Source organism: Pipistrellus kuhlii, unplaced genomic scaffold (genome assembly GCF_014108245.1).
Source record: "Pipistrellus kuhlii isolate mPipKuh1 unplaced genomic scaffold, mPipKuh1.p scaffold_m20_p_3, whole genome shotgun sequence".
Lineage (NCBI taxonomy): Eukaryota > Metazoa > Chordata > Mammalia > Chiroptera > Vespertilionidae > Pipistrellus > Pipistrellus kuhlii.
The window spans coordinates 43,881,511-43,906,001 of record NW_023425529.1 but is presented as its reverse complement, the minus strand read 5'-3'; the positions used below and the strand labels follow the sequence as shown (position 1 = coordinate 43,906,001).

General features: G+C 42.3%; 1 protein-coding gene across 4 annotated transcripts in view; it reads right to left on the bottom strand.

Annotated features, from left to right (window-relative positions):
* SCN8A (sodium voltage-gated channel alpha subunit 8) overlaps positions 1 to 24,491 on the bottom strand; it is a 178,920-nt gene that overhangs the window by 70,570 nt on the left and 83,859 nt on the right. For 2 of the 4 annotated variants that reach the window (XM_036456540.2, XM_036456543.2), the window contains exons 3-11: positions 24,034 to 24,152; positions 21,561 to 21,650; positions 20,800 to 20,928; positions 19,159 to 19,250; positions 8,630 to 8,851; positions 7,308 to 7,371; positions 6,860 to 7,001; positions 5,145 to 5,351; positions 3,723 to 4,016 (exon numbers count right to left, since the gene is read on the bottom strand). In XM_036456540.2, coding sequence (XP_036312433.1) covers positions 3,723 to 4,016; positions 5,145 to 5,351; positions 6,860 to 7,001; positions 7,308 to 7,371; positions 8,630 to 8,851; positions 19,159 to 19,250; positions 20,800 to 20,928; positions 21,561 to 21,650; positions 24,034 to 24,152 — 1,359 coding nt within the window. Of the gene's footprint in view, positions 1 to 3,722; positions 4,017 to 5,144; positions 5,352 to 6,859; positions 7,002 to 7,307; positions 7,372 to 8,629; positions 8,852 to 18,910; positions 19,003 to 19,158; positions 19,251 to 20,799; positions 20,929 to 21,560; positions 21,651 to 24,033; positions 24,153 to 24,491 lie in introns of all 4 variants that reach the window. The other 2 variants (XM_045587995.1, XM_036456542.2) reach the window with 1 other exon arrangement.

Below are 24,491 nucleotides of genomic sequence, written 5' to 3'. Positions count from 1 at the left end.
CAGTCTCTTCAGCCATTCTTCCAGATAAAGTCAGAGAAACTGCAGGGAAGTCCTGGTACAAAGACTATTACTATCTTGTGGGGCTTCTAAGCAAGTCTTGGCAGTCAACCATGGCCTGTGGAAATCGACAATCTTTGTCAAGTGGGGAAATCAGAGGAAGTGAACATTTTCATGCAAAGCAGGACCTCTTAGAAGCCCAGATTTATGCTTTGAGCTATGGAGCAATCAGTACAACTCTGTGCTAAAGTGTCTGGATTAATCAGAGACCATTCAATAGCAAAGTGTTAACAGCACTAACTAGCTCAGTGATGGCTTGCCAGTAAAAAGTTGGATTACAACAAAGCTGCAATCATACTTTTCACCTAGGAGAAAGGTGAGGTAAAGGTGAGACAGCTGGCTCCAGGCCATAAAGAAGTCCCAGATGGGGTTAAATATCAGTCTTATAAAAGGCCTTCATTAATTTGTCCAACACGTATCTGAATGCTAACCATGTGCAAAGAAGCAAGTGTTGGCTTTAGGACTTTAAGAGGATATGAACGTAAGAAAATATAATATCACGGAGAATAAAGAGGTATGTGTAAAAAATAATGAAAAGATGAAATAATTTTCATTTGGGTGTGGAATCGGGGAGGTCAGGAAATGTTTCTTGAGAGAAGAATGTGAAGAGTAAGTAAGTATGAAGCAGACATTCAGAGATGGAAAAACGGGGCATCTTAGGGTGTATTTAGAGCAAAACAGAGGGTAGAAAACAAACGTATGCGAGAAGCACCTAGTAGTTCACTTAGTGACTAGAGACTGAAAAGGCAGACTGTGTCCAGGAGAAGGGGAAGAGCTATACATCCCATGCTAAAGGGCTGGGACTTCATTAGTAAGTAGAGTAAATCTGATGGCAGGAATTCTCTCTCCCATTCTTATTAACTATTTTAAGCGGTCAATATTCTCTTTAAACCCCTACTCAGCCTCTCATTCCCTTCAATAAGATTTTAAATTTTCTACCTTATTGAAAACTAGGGACTGTCAGGTATGATCTTCCTAACTATAAACTTACCCATGCCCAACCTTCCCTATTTTCCCAATGTTCGGGGGAACAAGGAGCCCTTTTCTTATTAGAGACTACATCTTCCAAGACTGCTACGTTTTCTTTTCCATTCTACCTCATTTTCTACCTCTATCTCCCCTTCTTCTGGGCTTCCCTCCTCCCATATTATAAAAATGCTTATTTTCACCCATATTCTTTAAATAAAGAATATTTAAAGTGGGAAGTCTATGCTCATTGTCTCCCACTCAATTTAACATCCAACCTTACCCCGTACCGAAACGTGTTTTTAAAGTTCTCAGTGCTTTAGACTGCCAAATTCAACAAACACTTTCACTTTTGATCTCATGAAGCATCTCTGTTAAATGTCAATCCATTGGTCACTTCCCCACCTTCTCCAACCCGTGAGTTCTCTTGGCTTTACCGAACTCTCGGTTCTCTTAGCAGCACTGATGGCTGCTCACTTATGTTCCTTCCTGAGCTTCATCTCCGCCGCGCATGGATGCCAGTGGCTGTGTCTCTGGCCCACTGTTCTGTCGCTCGGCACAATATATATATATATTTTTAAAATATATTTTATTGATTTTGTACAGAGAAGAAGGAAGAGAGATAGAGAGCTAGAAACATCGATGAGAGAGAGTCATCGATCAGCTGCCTCTTGCACACCCCCTACTGGGGATATGCCCGCAACCAAGGTACATGCCCCTGACCAGAATCGAACCCGGGACCCTTCAGTCCCCAAGCCGACGCTCTATCCATTGAGCCAAACCGGTCTTGGCTTGGCACAATATTTTTGAGTAATTTCATCAAATTGCATTTCAGTCACCACTCCTCAGCTTAGGACCTCTTCCTGTGAGCTATCATTTGACTATATGTGTGCCTAAAAGACCATTCTATTTGGTTATCCAACAAATAATTCCACCTGGTATATCCAAACTGGAACATACCTTTCTTCAAATGCCCTTCCTTCTAACTGCTCCCTCACCAACACACACACACATACATTACCTGGTAAATTGCTATTTATCCTTTATTTACCTTTCCCAGAAAATCTGTGCTAAACCTCTGGGTTGGAAGAGATCTGTGTCTCCCAACACAGCATATCTCAATTATGAAATATTGCCACCAATGCTATTACATAAATAATTTTTTTAAAGTGTCTGGCTGCTCCACTACACTGGAAGCTTCTAGGACAGGGATGGTATCTGAATCATCTTTTAATCTCTAGGACCTCGCATAATCCTTGACCATATATGGCAGGCCTCCATTAATAATGAGAGCTATGTTTTAGGAAGCCATCTGCTGACAGGACAAAACACAAAGGAGAGGGAGGGCCAGAGGGGATGAAACTGCAGTGGATAACTGTAGAAGAACAAAATTATACAAGTCTGAACTAAGATCAGATTAATAAGACCAGAATGAAGGGAATGGACATGTGAAATTCTGTTCTGATAAAATGAATAGGACTAGCAAAAGACTTAACTGGGAAGAGAGGGATGCAAAAAAGAAACAGTGGCCCCAGCTGGGTGGCTCAGTTAGTTGGAGTGTCATCCTGTACACCAAAAAGATTGTAGGTTCGATTCCCAGTCAGGGCACATATCTGGGTTTTGGGTTTAATACCTAGTCAGGGTGCCTATGAGAGTCAACCAATCTATGACTCTGTCTCTGTTCTCCTCTTTCCTTCCTCCCTCTCCATGATTAATAAGCATATCCTCGCCTTAGCTGGTTTGGCTCAGTGGATAGAGTGTTGGCCCATGGACTGAAGGATCCTGAATTCTATTCTGGTCAAGGGCACATATCTCAGTTACAGATTTGATCTCTGCCTGGTCAGGGCATGTTTGGGATGTCTCTCTCACATCGATGTTTCTCTCTCTGTCTCTCTCCCTCCCTTCCATTTTCTCTAAAGATCAATGGAAAAATATCCTCAGGTGAGGAATGACAAACAAAAAAAGCAAAGAATCATCCCTGGAAACAGGAAGACACTGGATACAATGCCATAACCAGTAACTGTTATCTATTCTATACCTTACAAACTTTCCGGCATTTCTTTAAAATGGAGAATTAAATGGCCTAAAAGTTGGATTTTAGTGGCTGGTGTTCTTTGAAATAAAAATATATGTTATGTTGTTATATGATATTTACGGTAATAGAATGCTCAATAATTATCCATTAGCGCCCCCCCCCCCTTTCTCTTAGTTTCCAAAGTTGGGTAAATAGGGGCTTTTAATCTACCAAGGAATAATTTATCAGCATGACACTATATATCTAGAATAATTACTAGAACTTGCCACATTCAAATAAGGTGATCTAAAGAGTTTCATCACTTTTTTAAAATCTACAATTATATGTAATTCTTTAACAGAGGTGTTTGTGCTAAGTTCTGATGTTCAGAGACTAAGAGGGGAACAGTTCTTCCCTATGTTTTAGAACATGAGCTTGCTGATGAGACTCAGACTTTATGCTATCTGCCAAAGGCCGCCACATTGCCCTAGGCTGCTTCAGAGCAGAGATGGTCCTAATACGCCAGTAACACTTCCTCCTAGAAGAGAAAAACCTGGAGCATGGAAAGGCAGGCCCGAGGATGCAGGGGTGAGTCTGGAAAATGTAAAGCCGAAGAGGAATGAGAACAGAGTGAGATTAGGAAGACCAGAATTTCTCAGGCTGTTTGACCCAGTGCAGTGTTTACCTGGTTCATGATGGAGAACTTCCTCCCGATCCTGTTGTCTGGCAGCCGGAAGCCCTTCCTCCTCATGCCATCTTCTGACTCAGACTTAAACACCTTCTCAGGATCCCCTTTCTCCTCTCCTTCAGAGAGCTCCTTCTGCTTCCTCTTCTTCCTCCTGTTCCGTCTTTCCTTCGCGCTCTTGGAACTGAGCTTAGAGAGTTCAGACGAGCTCCTAGGTGAGCCTTCCCCTTCCTCTCCTTCTTCCTCAATGGCATCTTCCGAGACTGTTCCTGCTGAGGTGGCCATCGCAGCAGCCTGGGGAAGGAGCCACAGCAAAGGTGAGGTCAGAAGCATCGCCTGCAGCCCCCACAGCCAAGCAGTTCCTTTCCCTTAGACGGGGAAAAGAGTGAGAAGAGGAGAAAGGAGAACCAGCCGGTTAGGAGACTGGCCAGGGCCAGGCCCTGTCCATTTTCCAGTTGAACCTGTATTGTGGCTCACAGCACCAAGGAATCAGAGCAGGGCCCAGTGGTGAGAACGTCGGGATTTATCCTCTTGAGTATCTCAGATAAGAATTTGGCTGCCTTCTTGGCGCCAAACAATCTTTTCTGGGCAACTCTGAAAATGAATGCTAAGAAACTATATTATACAGATGGACCCGACAATATAAAAATACATGTATATTTGGCTAAGAATTAGAAAGTAAAGTGTTAGGGTGCTGGCATTATAAACTTGTTTTTCAAATTTTACTTTAGAATTTTATCTATATCTTATTTTTAATTACCATCAATACTTTTTTTAAGACCACAGAAAATCTCTGAAGGAGATCCTAATGTTCTCCTCAACAAAAAGGCTATGTTGACATGAAGCACTACACTGAGTGGCCAGATTACTATGATCTCTGAATGCTTAATAATCTGGCCACTCTCTCTCTCTCTCTCTCTATATATATATATTAGAGGCCTGGTGCATGAATTCATGCATGAGTGGGGTCCAGCCAGCCTGGCCAGGGGGAGAGAACATGGGCGGTTGGCCTGCCTACCTGCTGGTCAAACTCCTGGTTGAGGGGACAATTTTCATATTAACCTTTTATTATATAGGATATACACTGAGTGGCCAGATTATTATGTGTTCAGAGATCATAATAATCTGGCTACTCAGTGTAGATAAACTTCTCTGGCCACTTATTTTTCCTCCACAGCCTCATGGCATCTGAACACTGAACAGTTGATAAATTCAACAAAAGATCATATTAATAAATAATTTGATGATTAAGACAAATGGAATAGTTGCAAGAACCATGTGCAGTTGTTAAGTGTATTTTAATCAGATCAATAACTTCTATTTGACAATGTGCCTAGAAGAGATCAATCAGAGTGGCAATCAGAGGGGCCTTAGTCACGGTGACCGGGCAGGCAGGACTGTTGCAAAGAATTAATCACTAACCTGTGCCTCTTCCTGTTGCTTCTTAAGTTGCTCCAACATTGCTTTGAATTCAGCCTCTTTCTGCTCTGCCTCCTCCAGCGTTGCCTGATTCTGCTCTTCATAAGCCATGGCCACCACAGCCAAGATCAAGTTCACCAAATAGAAAGACCCCACAAAGATGACCAAGACGAAGAAGATCATGTACGTTTTCCCAGCTGCTCGTAACGTCTGCAAAGATAAAGACCATTCAGAGTCACTTGCATGAGCAGAACCAGGCTGAAAGCGACCCGTGGGCTAATGCTCCCCTGGAGGGGCACTATTGCATTGTGGATGGGACCGTTCTTCACTGAGTGGCACTTCTCCACATTGCAAAGCATGCCCCAGGGTCTCCGCATCCTCAACTCATAGTAAACGTCAGTGGTACCTCCCATTCACTGTGGCCATAAAAGCCCTCTTCCATTTCCCCAAACTCCTAATATATTCCTCTCATAGCATTTTTTCTAATAGAAAAAAAGTGCTCTGGGCTAAGAATTATATTTGACTTCGTCAGTTGCTAAAACAAACATAAGAAAAGAATACAAGACTTTCGCTCATTTACCCACAGGCCCTCGAAGAGTACTAACAGACAAATCCCATCTCTGGGATCAGGTCCAAGTCACAGGAAGTTTCCATCTTGAGTGACATTCTTCCTTATCCCTTCGATAGGATAGGTTTTTAATGAGTATAAGACATAAAGGATAATGGGAGGAAAGAAAAAGGCAGAAGGATCCTAGGACTATTCCTCTCACTAGCAGTGAGCAATCAGACATCAAAGAATGACTGGGTTTTATGTGACGCATATGTGAGCTATTATTGCTTAGTTTTCATCTTTCTTCTTTTCAACTACAAATATTCAAATGAAATTTAACATCAATCATAAATACTGCATAAGAAAGAGGCGAACTGAGGGAACTTAGGCTGTACAACATTAAGTACGAATTCCTCAGGCGATCTCAATGAGAAGCTCCCCTTAAAGAGGATCCTCCATGCCTGAGGGAACATTGTTCTCATTGTCAAACTAAATGGTGCCATTCAAGACCAAAGTCAAACAGATGACAATGGATTAGCACAGAATTTCTAAGCTGGAAGACCCTGTGCAATTACCTAGACTATCTTCTCCATCAGAACCGGCAAGTTAAATGACTTACCAGTCACCAACGCAGCCCAATAGAATGGGACTGACCTTTTTCTTTTTTTAAAACTGTCACAATCTGCTTAAACAAGTCCAAATATGTTACAAATCCCCAAAACATTGATATATTTAGACTCCAACGTCCTTGTGGATAGAAATCTCATCTTTATTATGCCTAGAACAGTGCCTTGCACAATACGTTTAATTAATACTTCTTAAAAAGACGCCATAAACCCCAAAATCCAAAAGCAGCAATACTGCCGATGGTTTGGTGAAACAATAAGAAGTAGGAAGAGACAGCAGATTCTCAGGCCAGGCAAGAGGCTGTGAGGCTCTACAGCTATGCAAGACTGAGCATTAAAGAAACAGGACAGGAGCTGAAAGAATTCACTTAACTTTATAGGACAGAGAAATAACATCCTAAGGTGATTATATGATGTCTTCACTAAAGGTCTCTTACATAGAATGTGCCCAATCCCACATAACCTCATGCAAACATTATCACAAACAAACAAACAACCCCAAAACAAACAGAGGCAGCACTTGAAAAAGAGGAATTACTTACCAATTGATATAAGTTTTCCCAATAGTCCTGGGTCATAAGGCGAAACAATGCCAAGAAGGCCCAGCTGAACGTGTCAAAGCTTGTGTAACCATAGTTGGGATTCCTTCCTGCTTTCATGCATTGGTATCCCTCTGGGCATTGCCTGAGGAAAGAAAGGGAAGCGCAGGGCTTTTCAACAGTCCCCTAAGTCATCTCTGTGACCCTGGAGACAATAAATAACCATCTATAGAGCCAGGCCAACAAATGGGAATTTTTAAAAAGAAGAAAGAGAAGAAGGAGGAAAGAAACAAAGTAGTCAGGTCAATTTTTAAAGAAAAAAATCGTTAGCCCCAAAATGTTAGATCCAATTAGGGCCTACTATATGAGCACAAAGAAAAGTGAAAGCATTGCCTGTTTTATCTGAAACCTTATTTTAAGGGAGGAGAGTAAAATTAGGTGCGCGACTTACCCGGCGTCAGAACTGTTTCCACAGAGCAGAGGCTCAAGCATCCCAGGGACTGTGTAAAAATTTGCTAGAAGAGTTTGAAGAGGCAGGAAATGAACAAGGCAGATTACAGTGAATGAGAGAATAAGGTTACACTGTCCCTAACTAGTCCCAGCAGAGAGAGTTATTGATTTTCGGCTCATATAAATATTTTCTTACAGCCATGAAACCTGATAAGAATTCTTTCCCATAATTTTCCTATTTGTATTTAAAAATTAAAAGTGCTGCCATAAAGCCCTTAATGCATGTTCTTTTCCCAGACATCTGACTTCCACTCTTACTTCAAATCTACATGCCAGGTTCCAGTACCCAACTCCAAGGGGTTTACGAGGGTTTTCTAAGCTGGAATATGTTTATATAGCTTTATCCTCTGTCCTTATATCTTCTCTGTACCACAGTTAAACTAGAAACCCTCACTGATCACCAGTTATCATGTCCTATAGTAAATGGGAGGCGTGTTTCCTTTAATTTTATGTGTCCCTAAAATCCCCTTTGCAACATTTTCTTTCAGCTACTTAATTGCTTTTATTTCCTCAAGAGTGACTAATAGTGATATTGTTAACTTTCCCCCATCATTTCATAGAAGTATTACTACACCTAATGTTCCTTAAAGTGCTTTGATTCCTGAAATGAAATGATTAAAATTCCTTCACTATAATAGGATCAAATGATGTTTTAGAAGTTACTTGACTCCCTAGACCAGATTAATTACTGAGATCTTGCAGGATTAAGAATGCTTAAGAGGTATATTCTAGACCTGTCATCGGCAAACTGTGACTCGTGAGCCACATGCGGCTCTTTGGCCCCTTGAGTGTGGCTCTTCCACAAAATACCACGGCCTGGGCGAGTCTCTTTTGAAGAAGTGGCGTTAGAAGAAGTTTGTTTAAGTTTAAAAAAATTGGCTCTCAAAAGAAATTTCAATTGTACTGTTGATAGTTGGCTCTGTTGACTAATGAGTTTGCCGACCTCTGTCCTAGACCAAATGTTTAAATGCCTCAGGCAACCCAATTAGGGGAAACAAGAATTTCTATCAAGCCACTGAGCCTGATTTTCAAAACACGCGTGGCAAAGCTACAGTCTCACGTTGGTTTTACAGGAGAGGAGTGGGGGCGTGGGGGGGGGGGGCTTCTGAGCACAACCCCACCTCCAGGAAGGGAAGTGCCTCCCAGAGCTCCCTCAGGAGGCACTGGCCTCCTGCCTGGCCCAGCGACCTTTCTGAAGGCCCGGGGTGGCTTCTGGCTGTGCAAACCAGAGACACGTTTCCCTTTCAGAGAGGGACCACCTACTTATGTTGTTGATATACTCGTCCCAGTCGAAGCCCTTGGTGCCGTTCTCCAGGTAGCTCTCGTTGAAGTTGATGGGCCACACCACGCACTTGTTCCGCAGGTTCCCCATGAACAGCTGCAGCCCGATCAGGGCGAACACACTCAGGCAGAACACTGTCAGGATCATCACATCCGACAGCTTCTTCACGGACTGAATGAGGGCTCCCACGATGGTCTTCAGGCCTGAGGAGACAGAAGCCCCAGAATCAGAGCCACCCCACAGCCCTCCCCGCCTCCCCCAACCCCCTCCTGAGCTACTGGCGCCCACTCCCCTCCACAGCACCACCCTGAAGCAAGGCCATTTGGTCTTTTATGTCATGAGAATAACATTGGGTCAGCAACATCGCCACTTCCTCCAGAAGGACCAATTTTTAAGCCACTCACTTTTAAAAAGAAAAGTTCCTTCTCCAACATGTGGCTCTCGGCACCAAGGGCTTCTGCCAGGAAGCACTTTCCTGTCTTTGCTTCTCAGCAACTAAACGAGTCAAGCTTTCACTGCCTCGGGATCTTCATATCTGCTCGTCCCTTTGCCTGGAACTCTTCTTTCTGCTCCCCTGTCCTACCTGCCTGACTCCTGCTCATCCTTCTAGTCTCAACTGAAATATCAATCCCCCCAGAAAACCTTCCCTGACTTCACAACTCTTCTCCCTCCCCCATTGCTATTAGTATTTTAATAGCACCGTATGCTCTCCTCTGTAGCTTCTATCGCGGTTATAACTAAGTGCATCAGCTTTTTTCACAGCTGTATCTATTCTTTCTATAACACAGCGGGTACTTGGTAAATATGATATTAGCTGAATAAACAAATGGGAAAACCCGGAATTGAGGAGGCTTGCGGGTTGGAAATCAGACTACTGGAAGCTTGACAGCCAGTAAGTGAGAAGGTGCAATAATAGAAGGTGCAAGAGCTCTGGAAATGCTAATGTGTTGGAAGGGTTAATTATTAGCAATTGAGTATGGTTTGTCTTTCCATTTAAAAACACACCTTTTCTATATCACATATATGCCCTGTTTTCTACAACTGAACTTTTATTGTTCTACATTTAAAACAAAATAAAAAATATGTAATCCACTTGAATCTGAGGTTTAAACGCAAGCTACTGGTTTAAGTTCGAACCTGCAGGCAGATTTCTTAATTACACAGGAAGAGATCAGTGACTGGAGACAGAAAAATATGGTTGTGGGTTCATGAGGTTTGGGTCAAGAGTGGGTCTGCATGGCTCTCCTGGGCATGGCCAGACATCGGACTATCCACAGGACCCGGCCAACAAGGCACTGGCACTCCGGGGTGCCACGCCCCAGACGGGCAGGAGGCAGACACGGGCCTCAGGAGGAATCTCGTCTCTGATCGACTTCTGAAGGCAAGACTATTGGGTGGAAACACAGGGAAATCCCTATCCTGGCTTTGAAGTGTGAGGCCGGGTAGACAATAACTAACCTTAACCAAGTGATACTTTTTACTTCTGTGACCTGAGCAAAATAACCAACCTCTTGGAATGTCATACTTTTCATCATTAAAGTGGGGATAATTCTGGTTGGGTATTATAGGGCTCTTGTGAGGATTAAGCATGATTCATATAAGCACTTAACACACCACCTGGTGCACAGTAAATGACTCAAATGTTAACCATTTTTGTCTCAACCTCAGTTTACTCATCTATAAAAATGCATTTATCATACCAACCTCATTGGGTTGTTGTGAGGTTTACATTAAGATAATGAATGCAAAATATCAATTATATTAATAGTACCTGGCACTTAACACTCCTTTAGCCATCACTATTATACATACGCTGCCCTCCTCAAAGACATAGGATTGTGATAATGACACTGTATGGCTAACCTCATATGATGATGGTCTAATAAATAGGTGATATGAACATGATTCTTCTTTTTCAAGAAACTACCTAGAATTTTCAAATTTCAGTCAAATGGGATTTTCTGAGTCCAACAGTAGTAATGGGCATGGCACAAACAGTCACTTAGTATTAATATATTTTTATTGAAAGATTAAATTAATGAGAATTTTTTCCCCCCTCACACCGATATCCTGAAAGGGATCTAAGAGAAGTTAAAGGATGGGGGGGAGGGGGTAAGAGTCAAACCGTAGAGATGCAAAGAGTGTAGACCCCTGTGCGTTCTTATAGAGTGGGCCTTCCATGTTGCCACCAGGTCAGAGAGAAATTGCCTGGGCTCCAGGACACAAGGCATTTCTAACCTGACTCCTTTTCCCAGGCTGTGCAGACAACAGCAGACAGGGAATCAGAAAGCAGGAATTCTGGTTCTGGCTCAGCTACTGCTTTATGACCCCCTGTGTTTCAGAACAAGTTTAAGTCACTTTTCAGTCTCCTGTCCTCCCACACAGGATGTGGACAAACATAGGAATCCATGGGCACTGGAAGAGAAGCTGAGGAATTTGCTCTAAAAGCCTTTTAAAACAAGTCAGAGACATTTGTTTGAGATTAAGTAGCTGGAATTTCAATCTTATATTCTGAAGGCCCTGATAAACTGTAACACAATCACAGAGCTAAGTAAGATGGTATTGGTGGTATAAAATAGAAGGCAGCCATAGAGAAGTAAAAATCATTCCGGTGTTATGGAACTTATTTCCTTAAGTTTCTGAGGAATAGAAAAGGCCTTCATTTTATTTGGCTGGATTGGGGCAGGTCTATACTGGGTCAATAATTCAATTCTGGGCCCCTAAAATTATACAGCTCTGTTTTCAGAGTCAGAGACTGATTTTAAAAAAGGGGAGTTGAACAGGTCTCTGAAGAATGTTTATAGAGTTTCTTTTCCTGGGCTTCTTTATCGAGATTCTATTCAACCATTTCTCCCGAATGGTTCAGACAATCACACCAGATGATTGTGCAACACCTTTTCTATTTCTACTTTAAATAAACTGAGAGCCACTGGTATGGCTCAGTGGTTGAGGTCCCCAGTTCAATTCCTGGTCTGGGCACATGCCCAATTAAAGGCTAGATCCTTAGCTGCAGGCTTTAAGGGCGTGCAGGAGTCAGCTGATAGAGAAGTCTCATCATAGATGTTTTTATCTCTCTCCCCCTCTCCCTTCCTGTCTGAAATCAATTAAGAAATATTTTTAAAAATATAAATTGAGAAATGAGCTGTAAGCTGCCATTTGTACAAGTAACAAGTGTATAATAATACAAAAATGTAATATAAATAAATACATTTGAAAAATAGCCATACAATTTTAGCCTGAGTCTAATCTGATTTTCCTAGGCTAGGAACTCTTTGGATGATTCCATCCAAGCCCATGTAATAGCACATTCCTGGCCAAGAGCTCAGACTTCCCTCCCTCCACTCCCAACTCCTTTTCATAATGGTGGGCTCCTAGCAACCTTGCTTATAGGAAGTGACCTTGTTAGTACGTTACAGATGACAGGATAGACATCTGACTTACTTTATTTTATTTTTATTGATTTCAGAGAAGAAGGGAGAGGAAAAGAGAGAAAGAAACATCAAGGATGAAAGGGATCACTGATCAGGTGCCTCCTGCATCCCCTATATTGGGGATTGGGGATCAAGCCCGCAACCCGGGCATGTTCCCTTGACCGGAATCAAACCTGGGACCCTTCAGTCACAGGCCGATACTCTATCCACTGAGCCAAACCAGCCAGGGCTAGACATCTGATTTAAATCCAGATGGTTTCCTCCAGAAATTTGAAACAGGACAAGAGAGAGTCCGGTAGTCTTTTCATATAAACTTGGGAGCTAAGTGGTAGCTATTAAATCAGAATACATCTGAAAAGTAAAGGCGTTTAGTATGCTAAGAGACAGAAAAGGGAAATATCATAGAAACATGGAGAGAAGCAAGAGGAAGGAAGACAAAGTACTTCTGTTATCTGGGGCTTTCTGGCTCTACATTCTGTTTCACTGGCTTTCAAGAGCCCAAAACATTCCAGCCCTTAGATTCCTGAAGTACTACTGTATCCTGCAACCAAAGATGCTCAGCTAATACACCACCCATACACAGAACTCATCTCTTTCCTGGGAATGGACTCTTACACTCACAAACAGCTGGCTTACCAGCTCTTCTGCCTAAACCACATGTCACTGCTGAAGAAAAGTGTAAACCCAAGTCCAGAAAAGTGTAAAAAAAAATTCTTCAGCTCAGCCAGTGTTGCTCAGTGATTGAGCATTGATCTATGAACCAGGAGGTCACAGTTCCATTCCTGGTCAGGGCACATGCCCACGTTGTGGGCTTGATCTCCAGTGGTGGGTGGGGGGAGGGATGAGTGTGCAAGAGGCAGCCAATTCTCTCTCATCATTGATGTTTCTATCTCTCTCTCCCTTCCTCTCTGAAATCAATAAAAATGTATTTTTAAAAATACTTTAAGTGTTTTACTTGAAAATAGATCAACTTCTTGGAGGGAGTTCTTTCAGCTTGAAGTCTGAAGTAGAAGCTTAGATTGGAAATTGCATTCAACTATTTATAATTCAGAGGGGTTAAAGAAACAAATCTTAACTAAGTAAGAATAATCTAAACTAAATAACATTACCTATGGCCACCTAAAAAGTTTATTATCAAAGATTCTCACCCAGATTGCTAGGAGAAAATTAGAGGAAACTACAGGATTCAGAAGAAAGGTGGTGTAGCTTAATGCCTGCGGGTCAAGGTTGGCACTCGATTGCATAGCAATATTAATTTTTTGGGAAGAGAGAGAGATAGAAAACAATATTAAATATAAATGTCACTATATTGTACAACGCTCTCAGCCAGGACTCTTTCCTTTCATTAGGGTTGATAATTGCAAACAACTATGTTTGCGGACATCGATGCCAATTTATGGAAATGACGCCACCAATGCATTTCTTAAACTCAAGTCTTGACAGCAGTGGCCGCCATTACTAGTAAGTGCAGCCAAGCAAAAGTGCTCCCTGATACCACCAACACAGGCCAATAAAGGCGAGCAGCTGCTGGTAGAATCCCTCACCTGGTATGTAGGAGAATGGAGACTGGCACTGTCCTGTCTGCGAAGACAAGTTGTCTTGCTTCTTCCATTGGCTCACTCACCAGAACAAGCAAGATACCGACTGAAAATGATTATCCAAAACAGAGCAGAATGCTCCTTCAAATGACTCCTACACAACAGAGTGTGCAACAGCAGCCATGTGGGGGCAATTTGGACAGCAAGAACTCTTGGAAAAGGCTAGCATTAACTAGCACTGGGATGTCTGAGCAGAGCAGTTACTACATCTACTTATAGATCGAGGAAAGATGACTAGACCCCATGCACAGAAAGGTCCGCACCTGAGAAGAAGTCAGACGTTTAATGAATTCCGAGAAGTAGGTGAAGCCACCACAATTGCTTAAGCAAATGAACGAAGTCTGATGGTGTCTCGTCCAGGGAAACCAGCCATGCATATTGGGACCAAAAACCTCCACTTTGGCAATGCCAGACGACAAATAAAGTACATTATACAATATTTCCCAGTTTGTGGCGCAGGCTGAGAAATCTAACTGGTCTGAAGCAACGTGTGCTAATTGTCCTACGAAATTCACACTGGAACAGGCCTCCACAGCAACAGGCAGCAGCCGCTCGCCCAGGGAAAAAAAGTCCCCCAATTCCCAGGGCCCGGTTTGGCCCAGACAAGTGCTGGGAGTAAACCACTCAGGTCAACGTTGCTGCTGCAGATTAAATCCTCACAAGGATACTTCTTGAAGGTTCTGCAGATCGAGAGTAATTTGGGAGAGGTTTGGGGGCCACAAATTTATTTACTTGAGACCAGATTCAAATCACAAAGTCTGACAAAACTAAACTAGCTCTCGAAGGTAGGTCTCGCGGGACCCCATGTGTCCCATGTTTTTCCAGTTAGGACACTGTGTTAAACTTTTTTAAAAAATTGGCTTCAGAGAGGAAGGAGAGGGAGAGAGAGATAGAAACATCAATGAAGAGAGAATCATTAATTGGCTACTTCCTGCACGCCCCACCCTGGGGACTGAACCCGCAACCTGGGTACGTGCCCTGACTAGGAATCAAACCGTGATCTCTTGGTTCACTGGTTGATGAGCCACACGGGTGGGGCCACTGTGTTAAACTTTAGTTACCTTTTTTGAGAATGCAATGTGGATAAAGGAGAAATATAAAAGCAACTGGATTAATAACTAGAATATTTTTAAGAGAAACAATGAGCCTAAACGGAGTCTTAAAACACTTTCTATCTCCCTTCACTAGGAATTGGCATATTCATAATGTATACATTTAAAGAAAATGCTTTCTTAAATGCAAATTTGGGTTGGGAAGGAGAAGGCCCATCATTCTTCTCCCTGCTTCTTCTTATCTGACCCCCCAGTTAAAAGAGAAAGTCACAGAAATGAAAGCAGAAAAATAAAAAACCCAAGAGAAAATTAATCAAGAAATTGCAACTTTGAAGAGAACCGATGCTGACGAAGAGAGAGGTCGAAGTGCTTTGGGGGAACCATTCAGTGGTGGAAGTGAAGGAAGTGGTGTGTGCGGCCCTCCGCCCTGGTCTCACTCACACCATTAGGTGAGTGATTCTCCCTAAGAAAAACCCGAGACGCCTGCTTTGAGATTCCACCCTACCACTGGGCCTGCCCGTCCTACGCACACAGTCAAAGCATACAGAAGATGAAACTTCTAACAAAGTCACTAAGAATTTTTGTATGCAGTTCCTCGATAAATATAAACTGAAAACTAAGTTTTAAGACATCTGACTTTCTACACAGAAGACTTAAATATCAAGTTGAATCTGGAAAATTCCAGACAAAAAAAAAAAAAAAAAAGGGACTCCTTCTGTAAGATTTAGCACAGAGTTTGTGTGCACTGTTCTCCATGTCAAGACCTCTGAAGCAAAATGGAAACATGAACGACACATATCCAGGTCTCAAATTAGCATATAAAAGGGTCAAAATGTGGTCTGGGTCTTTTCTAAGTTAAAAGGCAGCTCTAATTCAAAGCTTCTCCTGTACCAAAGGCTGGAGCTCACTAGTGCACTGTACTCTCCAGTCTTCGGGGAGTCCCAGCAGCCCTCATGCAGGCTGAATATCTACCAAAGCTGCTCCGAGGAAGGACAGCGCGGGCCAGGTGGGCCGGGTGAGTGCCCCAGGCCAGGGAGGACTCTCAGGGGGCCAGGGAGGACTCTCAGGAAGGGAACGGAGACTTGGGGAGCTTTGTGAGATCTTGCAGGCGCCGTGCCAGTTCTGTTGTTGATCGCACTTGTTTGTGACAGCTCTGGCAAAAACCTATAATCAAACTGGGAACAGGAAAAGGCAAAGGAAGCAATAATTCCACCGAAGTGGTCCATGACAAAATGTGGTACGAAAAACAATAGTTCTTACTAAGAGAGAAATATATCCCAGCTCTACAACAGCGGAGTTAAAAAGACTTAGATTTCCGATCTAGAGATGGCCCAGGTCTACTGACTCCTGCACTGGTGCTCCCACCTTGGGAGGAGACTCGGGTAACAGGCAGGGTAGGAAGAGGACCACAGCCTCCATGGGAGAAAGTGAATCAGGCAAGTTCAGAACTTTACCTAGGATGGCAGAAGTATCTCTCGAGGGAGGCATCATTTACCAAAGAAGCACTTAACTCTGGATTTCTCTTACTAACTCTATGTAGAATGTGAAAAACAGAACTTAGGATTAGAAGTCACATTCTAGCTCAAGTTATCAGTTATATCACTCACTGACAGAGAACTCTTATTGGCTTTATTATCCTTTAAAAGTTACATTCCAGGTAACCTCCCAAAGCCAGCTCATTTGGAGTGCTTCTAGAAATAATAATTCAGAAGTCAATTTCAATCTGTGAAGCCGATGTCTAAATTTTGATACAAATCCTTTCTTCTTTATAATAACTGCTACTACTACAATCACTTATGGAGCACTGCTATGCACCAGAAACTGTGTTTATTTATATATAGCATACTGGAGTATTAAGGATGAATAATGTGACACCCGTCAAAAGCTATCTTGCAGTAATGCTGTGGTCAGAAATTAACCAGATAGCACAGAGACAGAAGCTAAAAGCTAGACCAGAGATAGCATCTGCTGCCCTAGTTAGTGAACAGAACACAGCTTTCCAATTTAATTCTGGAAGAGAAGTTCTGAGATCACAAGAACATAAAGAGACAGATGCCTTGTGGAATACGCTGGAGGAAGTGAGCAGAAACATGGGATCATATTTAAAAAGAGGCCAGAGGAGGAAAGAGATCAAAGGAAAAACAGAAGGAGTAAAGGCATGGTGCTCCAGATGCTTTAAAAAAAAAAAAAAAAAAAAAAAAAGACAAGACCTGCCTATGGATCAGACCACTACCAATGAGGCTGCCTGAAGGATGAGCTGGACTTTCCATCAAACGAATTTAAAAGGCTAGAAACTAATCCTTGGAAAGCCAGGGATGGGTTTTGTTGTTTTGTCTTTGTTTTTGCCAAGAAGGAAATACTCCAACTGATACCCAAACTCTATTGATAAGGAGTAAGTTCCCATAGCTACAAATAAAGGAATTCATTTTTAGTAGGGCTCAATCACTGGCCCACTCATGGCCCAAATTTATAAATGGAGGAACGGAGTTTACCTTCCTTGGAGTTCTGGTTAAGCTACATTCTACATCTGTCCTCTCTAGGATTCAACCTTTGTGTTTCCCTCTAATACTGTGTATTTAGATAACGTTAAAAAGGGGAAAAGAGAAATGTTTCTGAGCCAGCCACAAGGAGAAGAACCGCGTGATAGAGAAATCAGATGCCTCTGTTCTTCATGTCCCTGTTTCTACAGAAGTGCAACAGGAAGTCTGGTCTCTTGCCTGAAAACAACCCATCGGCAATAATATAGTCTTGACTTCTGCCATGTTACTGCCAGTGTATCCTAGGCTCACAAGACTAATGAAAACATCTTTCCTACTAGACATCCAGACTGCTCTTTAAGAGATAGTTCAATATTATCAGGTAGCAAGGATTTAAACTAAATTAAGGCATCTTAACCTGGGGCCCACATGTGGGTTTCAAGGGGGGGGTCTATAAATTTTGATCTGATTCTCAAAAGGATCCAAAACCTTCAAGGTTAAGGACTACTGAGTTAGGTCAACCAGGACCAAAAAGAAAAGCAACCTTTTAACCACTCACTGATTCCTTTCCTTTCTTCTCAAATTTATGTACTTTTTGCTAGCCCATACCTCCAGATGAATTTTATCTTACCTTTGATTTTTTTTAACAGCACCTGCATATGCTTCACTGGGATATATGTTTGAGAATGGTCTCTGACTATATGTCTACTGGTTCTTATTAATGAAACAGACATAGAAGGTGATTAACAGTAATTATTAAGGTTCAGTTCACTAACTCAAAGGTTCCTAAATCCTATATAATAAAAGCCTATTATGCTAAGTGTCTGGTCGACTGGTCAGCGGTTCAACCAATCAAAGTGTAATATGCTAATGATATGCCAAGGCTATGCAACCACTCACTATGATGTGCACTGACCACCAGGGGGCAGATGCTCTGACCAGTAGTTCAGCTTGCTGCTGGGGCCCAGCTTATCCAGACTGAGTGAGATGAGCTGGATCCCTGGAGCTCTCCCAAGATCCCTCCCTAGCTGGCCCAACCTCCCATGTCCCTCCCCAGCCCCGATCCTGGTGGGCTCGCTGGGCCTGGCCTGCACCCTCTTGCAATCCAGGACCCCTCAGGGGATGTCGGAGCGCCAGTTTCAGCCTGATCCCACAGGCCAGGCCAAGGGATCCCACCAGTGCACGAATTCATGCACTGGGTCTCCAGTTTGTCTAAAATACTGGACTAGTTTCTGGGTAGGTTTCTCATGTGATTAAATGATCCCATTAACACAGTAACAATAAAAGTACAATTCTTTGAGTAACATCCCATCAGCAAATCATGCGATAGGAAGCCTTGAAATCGTAAGCGATGGAATGACGGTGAATGTTAAAATTACTGTAATTCCATGAGGCCAGAAAGCAAACGGTTTATATTCAAAGAGACAGCTTAGCTCTGTGACAATTTTCTCAATATTGTGAAATCCAAGTGGTTCTTAAGCACGTGCTTTTTCAGAAGCATGGATGGAATGGGGGCTGCATGCCTGGCAAGCACTGTCGGAGAAAGTGCCCGAAGGGCCATTCCAGCGGACGTCTCCAGGTAAAAACATGCGGAATGCAAGGCCATACTGAATGTGCTGACACCGGTTTAGAATGCGGTGGACAAAATGAATGGCGGGCAAAGAGGAGATGAGGCAAAGCCAGCCTGTGTTTAAGTTTTCTCACCTGGAATCACAGAGATAGTTTTCAAAGCTCGGAGAACCCTGAACGTTCTCAGCGCTGAGACATTGCCCAGGTCCACAAACTCTGTCACATATCTGCAGTGAGGGAGGTCACACACAGACACAAATGACAAACACAGGCACAAACACAAACGCCAAAGGAAGAAAACAAAACCACAGCAAAACAAAAAGTACAATACGTCACGTCAGGGCCCTAACCCAACACCTAACACCAACCCCGGGCCATCTTACCTGGGATTACCGAAATAGTTTTCAAAGCCCTCAGTACCCTGAAAGTGCGTAGAGCTGAAACATTGCCTAGGTTTACAAACTCTGTTATATACCTGCAGAATCAAACCAAAGTTAACTTGTAATGGTGCCACCGGGCGAGGGTTTGAGGATGGGGGGGAAGAAGGGTCTTATACACAAGCTATGATTTCATTTTTTTTTTTCCTTGAAAAAGAAAAGTTTCAACATATAAACATTTAAGGAACAGTTTTTTGTTTTTGTTTTTAAATGGGCAAGGAGAATTTAAAAGTATATTTGAAAGAATGGATACAACCAGGAGATTCCTGGAGCTTTACTCTCTTAATCAGTGTTGTGATATGCGGGTCTGAGTCAGAATGATCACTCTCGGGCCAATCACTTGAGGCCAGGAGGTAACAAAGTCTTATGTCCCATGTTTTGTGAACAATTTCTTAGGAAAAGGAGACAAATTTCTGTAGCAGGAGCCCCATAAAACTAAATATACATTAAAATAACTCCTTAGCTGACAATGGCAAAAATGCCTAAGTGTCTGTATATATGACTTATCCAAAAGCTGTTTGCGTATCTTTGCAGTTATGCCTACAGATGAAGCTTCAGCCTATGACACACAAAAGCAGGGCTCAGGAAAATCCAGATCATGATATCAGAGCAAATATTATACTAAATGCCCATTTTATCACCAGTTCTGTGCCAAGCAAGGACACTTAAATTTCAAATGAACACAAAAGTGTTCATTTTCATAATGCTGGAAAGCTAGAAATTCAAAGTTCTAGAAAGTCAAAGTTCCAGTTACAAATATTTGATGCATATCATTTACTCACATTTTACAGAGGAAATACATCTTTCCATCTGATGCTCAGACCCATACGTACACTCAGTCTCGTACACATCTGCATGCACCCAGCAGAACTCACATACAATCTATACAACAGTCTATCCCCTCTACCAAACCTTCAAGCACTTTCCCAACCTGGCAGTAAAGTCTGCTGTCACTCTCCTACCATCGGCCAAGTTCCCCAGGTGTACCTTTTCATTGTTATAACAACAGAAATCACTATGAGCATGAGCATACCGCGTGGAGCTACGTTGTTCTCTAGCAATCGTTTGAAGTTCTGGTATTTCGTTAGGAATCAACCAGTTTGCATAGATCTTGGCTCATGTTGTGATTCTGAAATGTGCCCTGAAGTCTATAACATCTGGCTAGCCTCATGAAATTAAATGTGATAAAATATACCCAGGACACTGATCTTCAGTTTAAGACTTGCACCTATAAAATTTCAAGTCTTCATCAAGGTACACTAATGCTAAATGTGTAATAATCCTCGGTCAGTATTATGAGGGGAAAGAAAACCCGAGAGAGCATTATTAGAAAATCACTTTCTACTTTCTTTCCCAGCTGTAAGCCTCTGCTTACCTTCTCCCATATAAACCTGCTGTCACGGCCTGAACAGAGGCCCTCACAAGAAAGAATCATAAGCATAAACCCATTCGGCCTTGCATAGTTATCCCTTAATTCCTCATACAGCTCTGCCCACAAACTCACACTTACACTCTCAGACAAACACCCAGGCACACAACCATCCACAATTGCACCCAGAACACCAAAAAAGTAAGCAGAGAACTTACGCCATCATGATGACACTGAAATCTAACCAGTTCCAGGGATCTCGTAAAAAGGTAAAGCCATCTATGCAGAAACCTCTTGCAATGATTTTAACTAGTGATTCAAATGTATAAATCCCTGTGAACGTGTACCTGTCAAAGAGATGGATAGCTTGAGGCAACTTCTGAACAGACAGAAAGGACACACAAATCTTTTAAGATAATAAATATACTTGCCTCGGTGTGGCTTCAACCAACAGAGACAAAACAAAAAGGACATAGCCAATGCAGCAAAACAGAAGCGAGGAAGAGAAAGGAACTGAAACACACAGATCAAGAACTTTGGAATTTTTGTACCGTACCGGGTCTTGACAGGTATCCCAGATATATACCTCTGGACTGCCATCTGTATGGGATCACTTCAAATCAGGGGAGGCAGCCCCAGAGCTATTTTTAACTTTAAACAAGTCAAAATGAAGGGGAAAATAATATTGTAGAAGAAGGTATTGTAGTATTGTCGGGAACGGAGGGTAGAAGATGGTGATGTGGCAACAAGTCAAAGGCACCAGCTAGCACAGAAAATGCTGGAGGTGAAGGGTAGGAACTCCCAGAGCCTCTCTCTTTTCAGAGTTGACTACTGACAGTTCCTAAATCACCCTTCTCTGTGAAACAAAAAGTAGGCACTTAACTATTTCCCCCCCTTGATGGATAAACTTTGGCAAAGCAAGATTCAGTGACTAAAAATGAACTAGACAAGCAGTAAAATAAACAAGCAAGCTACTTACTCCACATTCTTCGACCAGTCGGGAGGGTTACTAAAAGTCATGAATACACAGTTGGTCAAAATAGTGCACATAATGATCATGCTAAATACTGTAGAGAAGAGTCAAGGGAGAATGCACAAAATTGGAGAAGACACAAAGTCTGACCACTTTAGTTTTTCCTCTCAAAAGAAGAAACACGCTGCACATTGAGACCTCAGTCAGTGACCTGAAAGAAGGCAAAGCACAGAGGCGGAGGAAAAGGCGAGGTGGTAATGAAAACGGTGGTCACCAGAGAATTCCACAGGGTGTATACACACCTGACCAGAGAGTCACGAATGAACACAGCAGAGCGTCCACGCTCCTTTTGGATAAAACATTTCCTCTCCTACCACTTTTACCTCAAGTATGGAATAAGCCCCTAAATACCTTTGTGCACAGTAACCAAAAACAGTCTGCCAGACTCCAAGGTCACTGGGTGAGAAGATAAATTACATTTAATCTGTATTACTCAGCACTCATTTATCGTTAGCTATCTCGCATAACTAATTATTTAAAAATCTACATGTAATTAAGGGTTCACTTCCCCTCTAGTCCTCCAAAGAGCTGAACTACTCTTGGGGGGCAAGGCAATAGCCAATGTGTCCTGAATTTGTCCACTTTGGGAAACCTCTTGTGCCGTGTTGGGTAAGGATTTCAAGGGCATCCACACCGTCATACGCCTGAGAACTAGGCAAAGGGGCAAATTCATCTGGTCATTCTGGAAGATGTTTATGGAGAGTCAAGTACTTGGTTGCCATTTCAGCTTCATTCACTACCTTTCTCGGCCCTTTCCGTTCCTGCCTACTGAGACAAATTAAGCTGCGGTAGGTCAGTATGTGTTTCTCAAACACACACGTCACTTCAGCAAGCACAGGAGCTACATCTCCTTTGTTGCTAATTCACTCTCTCTTGCTAATGGCATTCACCATCTTCATTCTGCTACTGAGGTTTTAAAAAGAAAACATACTTTGCATAGCTGGAATTTATTCACTACAACTGGATACCCCCCCAGGGAATAATAAATAACATGTTTTGGTTAGAAGAGAAAAAACACTCCCCATCTCCTGATAATAAAAAGGGAAGACGTACCAGTATTGTGATTTATTTATTTGTAAGCCTTTGGATTTCAGAACTATGTTGCTTATAATCCACATGCTGCTTACATGCCTGTGAGGCCTCTTGTTTGGCACGGATGGCAGGTTTCTATGGGAGGGTGAGCCGGGGACTCACAGCTGGGAGAGAAAGTGGGGAGTGATTTCCCAACGACACTCTCTCACGTTTTCTTCCCCCTCACAGCACTGACCACGGTTTGCACAATGATCACGAAGGTGCCTCACTGAAGATTGGACATTTCATAGGAGCAAATCTTACACTGAAAATCAGTTTCCTGGGTATATTTCGGAAGCAGGGTGCTAAATTCTTGCGAGTTAATGAAATGTGGTGAAAGCTTGGCAAACCAATTTACCAAGTTGCAAGTCAGGCCACAGTTTCTGTTTTAGGGGAGTAAAAATACCAGAAAAGATTCCTATCAATCCTGCATCTAAATCTAAACCTCTGTGCCAGGGAGGCCATTTAACCTGGAGAAACTATCTCAGATACTTTCTAAGCTCACTGTTCAAAAACTAAAAAAATAGCCAAGGCAGGCCTCTACAGCATTCATTCAACTATTTGTAATTCTAATATTATTGGACTTTAATACATTAAAAACCTGAATAATCTGCTTCAGGGTGAAATTACTTAAGTCGGAGCACTTTAAAAAGTAAGACTTTAGCCGAAACCGGTTTGGCTCAGTGGTAGAGCGTCAGTCTGCGGACTGAAAGGTCCCAGGTTCAAGTCCAGTCAAGGGCATGTACATTGGTTGTGGGCACATCCCCAGTAGGGGGTGTGCAAGAGGCAGCTGGTCGATGTTTCTCTCTCATGGACATTTTTAGCTCTCTATCTCTCTCCCTTCCTCTCTGTAAAAAATCAATAAAATATTACTTAAAAAAAAAAAAAGTAAGACTTTAGTAAAAGGTTACCTACTATTTGTCTTTCTAAATCAGGGGAACCTTCTTCTGCCAAGAGTCATTTGGATATTTTATAGCACATCCACGGGCTGTACAAAATTATCAGCTTAAAAATTAGCCGCTATATTTAAGTCAAATGTTTAATTTACTCACCCTTGATGCCTTGGCCTGTCCAGGCCCTCGGGCTGGACATTCCCCACCCCTGCTTTAAATGATACCAACACCATTCCAGTGTCATCCTAAGAAGAGAAGAATTTGCAGAAGCTCACCATTCAGAATTTGGCAGACGGTCCCTTCTACACCTCTGATTGGCGGGACAGTCAATGACACTGGATAAAATACTTAACTTGATAAAATACTTAACATATAACTCAGTTGTCACAATTCACCAATTTGTACTAGAGACCATGCAATTGCTACCCTCACCCCACATTTGCAGAAAAGGATATGAATGTATCAAAATTTTAATAGCTATTCTTCTTATCAGGTTAAAAGGACTTAAAATATACAAGGCAGGCGTGGCACTAAATCTGAAGAGAGTTTTCCCTCTGTTTAATACTACAAAGGTCTGTGGAGAAAGAAAAAGAGAAATTATTAAAGCATTGGAATTAATCACCACAGAAGACAACATTTTTAAAGCAAAAAATAACTCAAATGTACTTATAATTTTTACTTCCCAATTTGGTTTCTGAGGCAAGAAACTTTAAGGCAATATTTCCCTAATTTCCACGTCCCCTCACCCCCCAACCCCAACCCGAAGCCCTAAGCCCTGTCCCAGATAATATTACAAATAGATGGCACTATTTTAGCAGTTTTACAGAACAAATGTCTCAGAAGCAAGACATTTGAACTATATACCTAAGCTATCTATGCCATCTCTGAACAAGATACTGAAATTCATTAATTT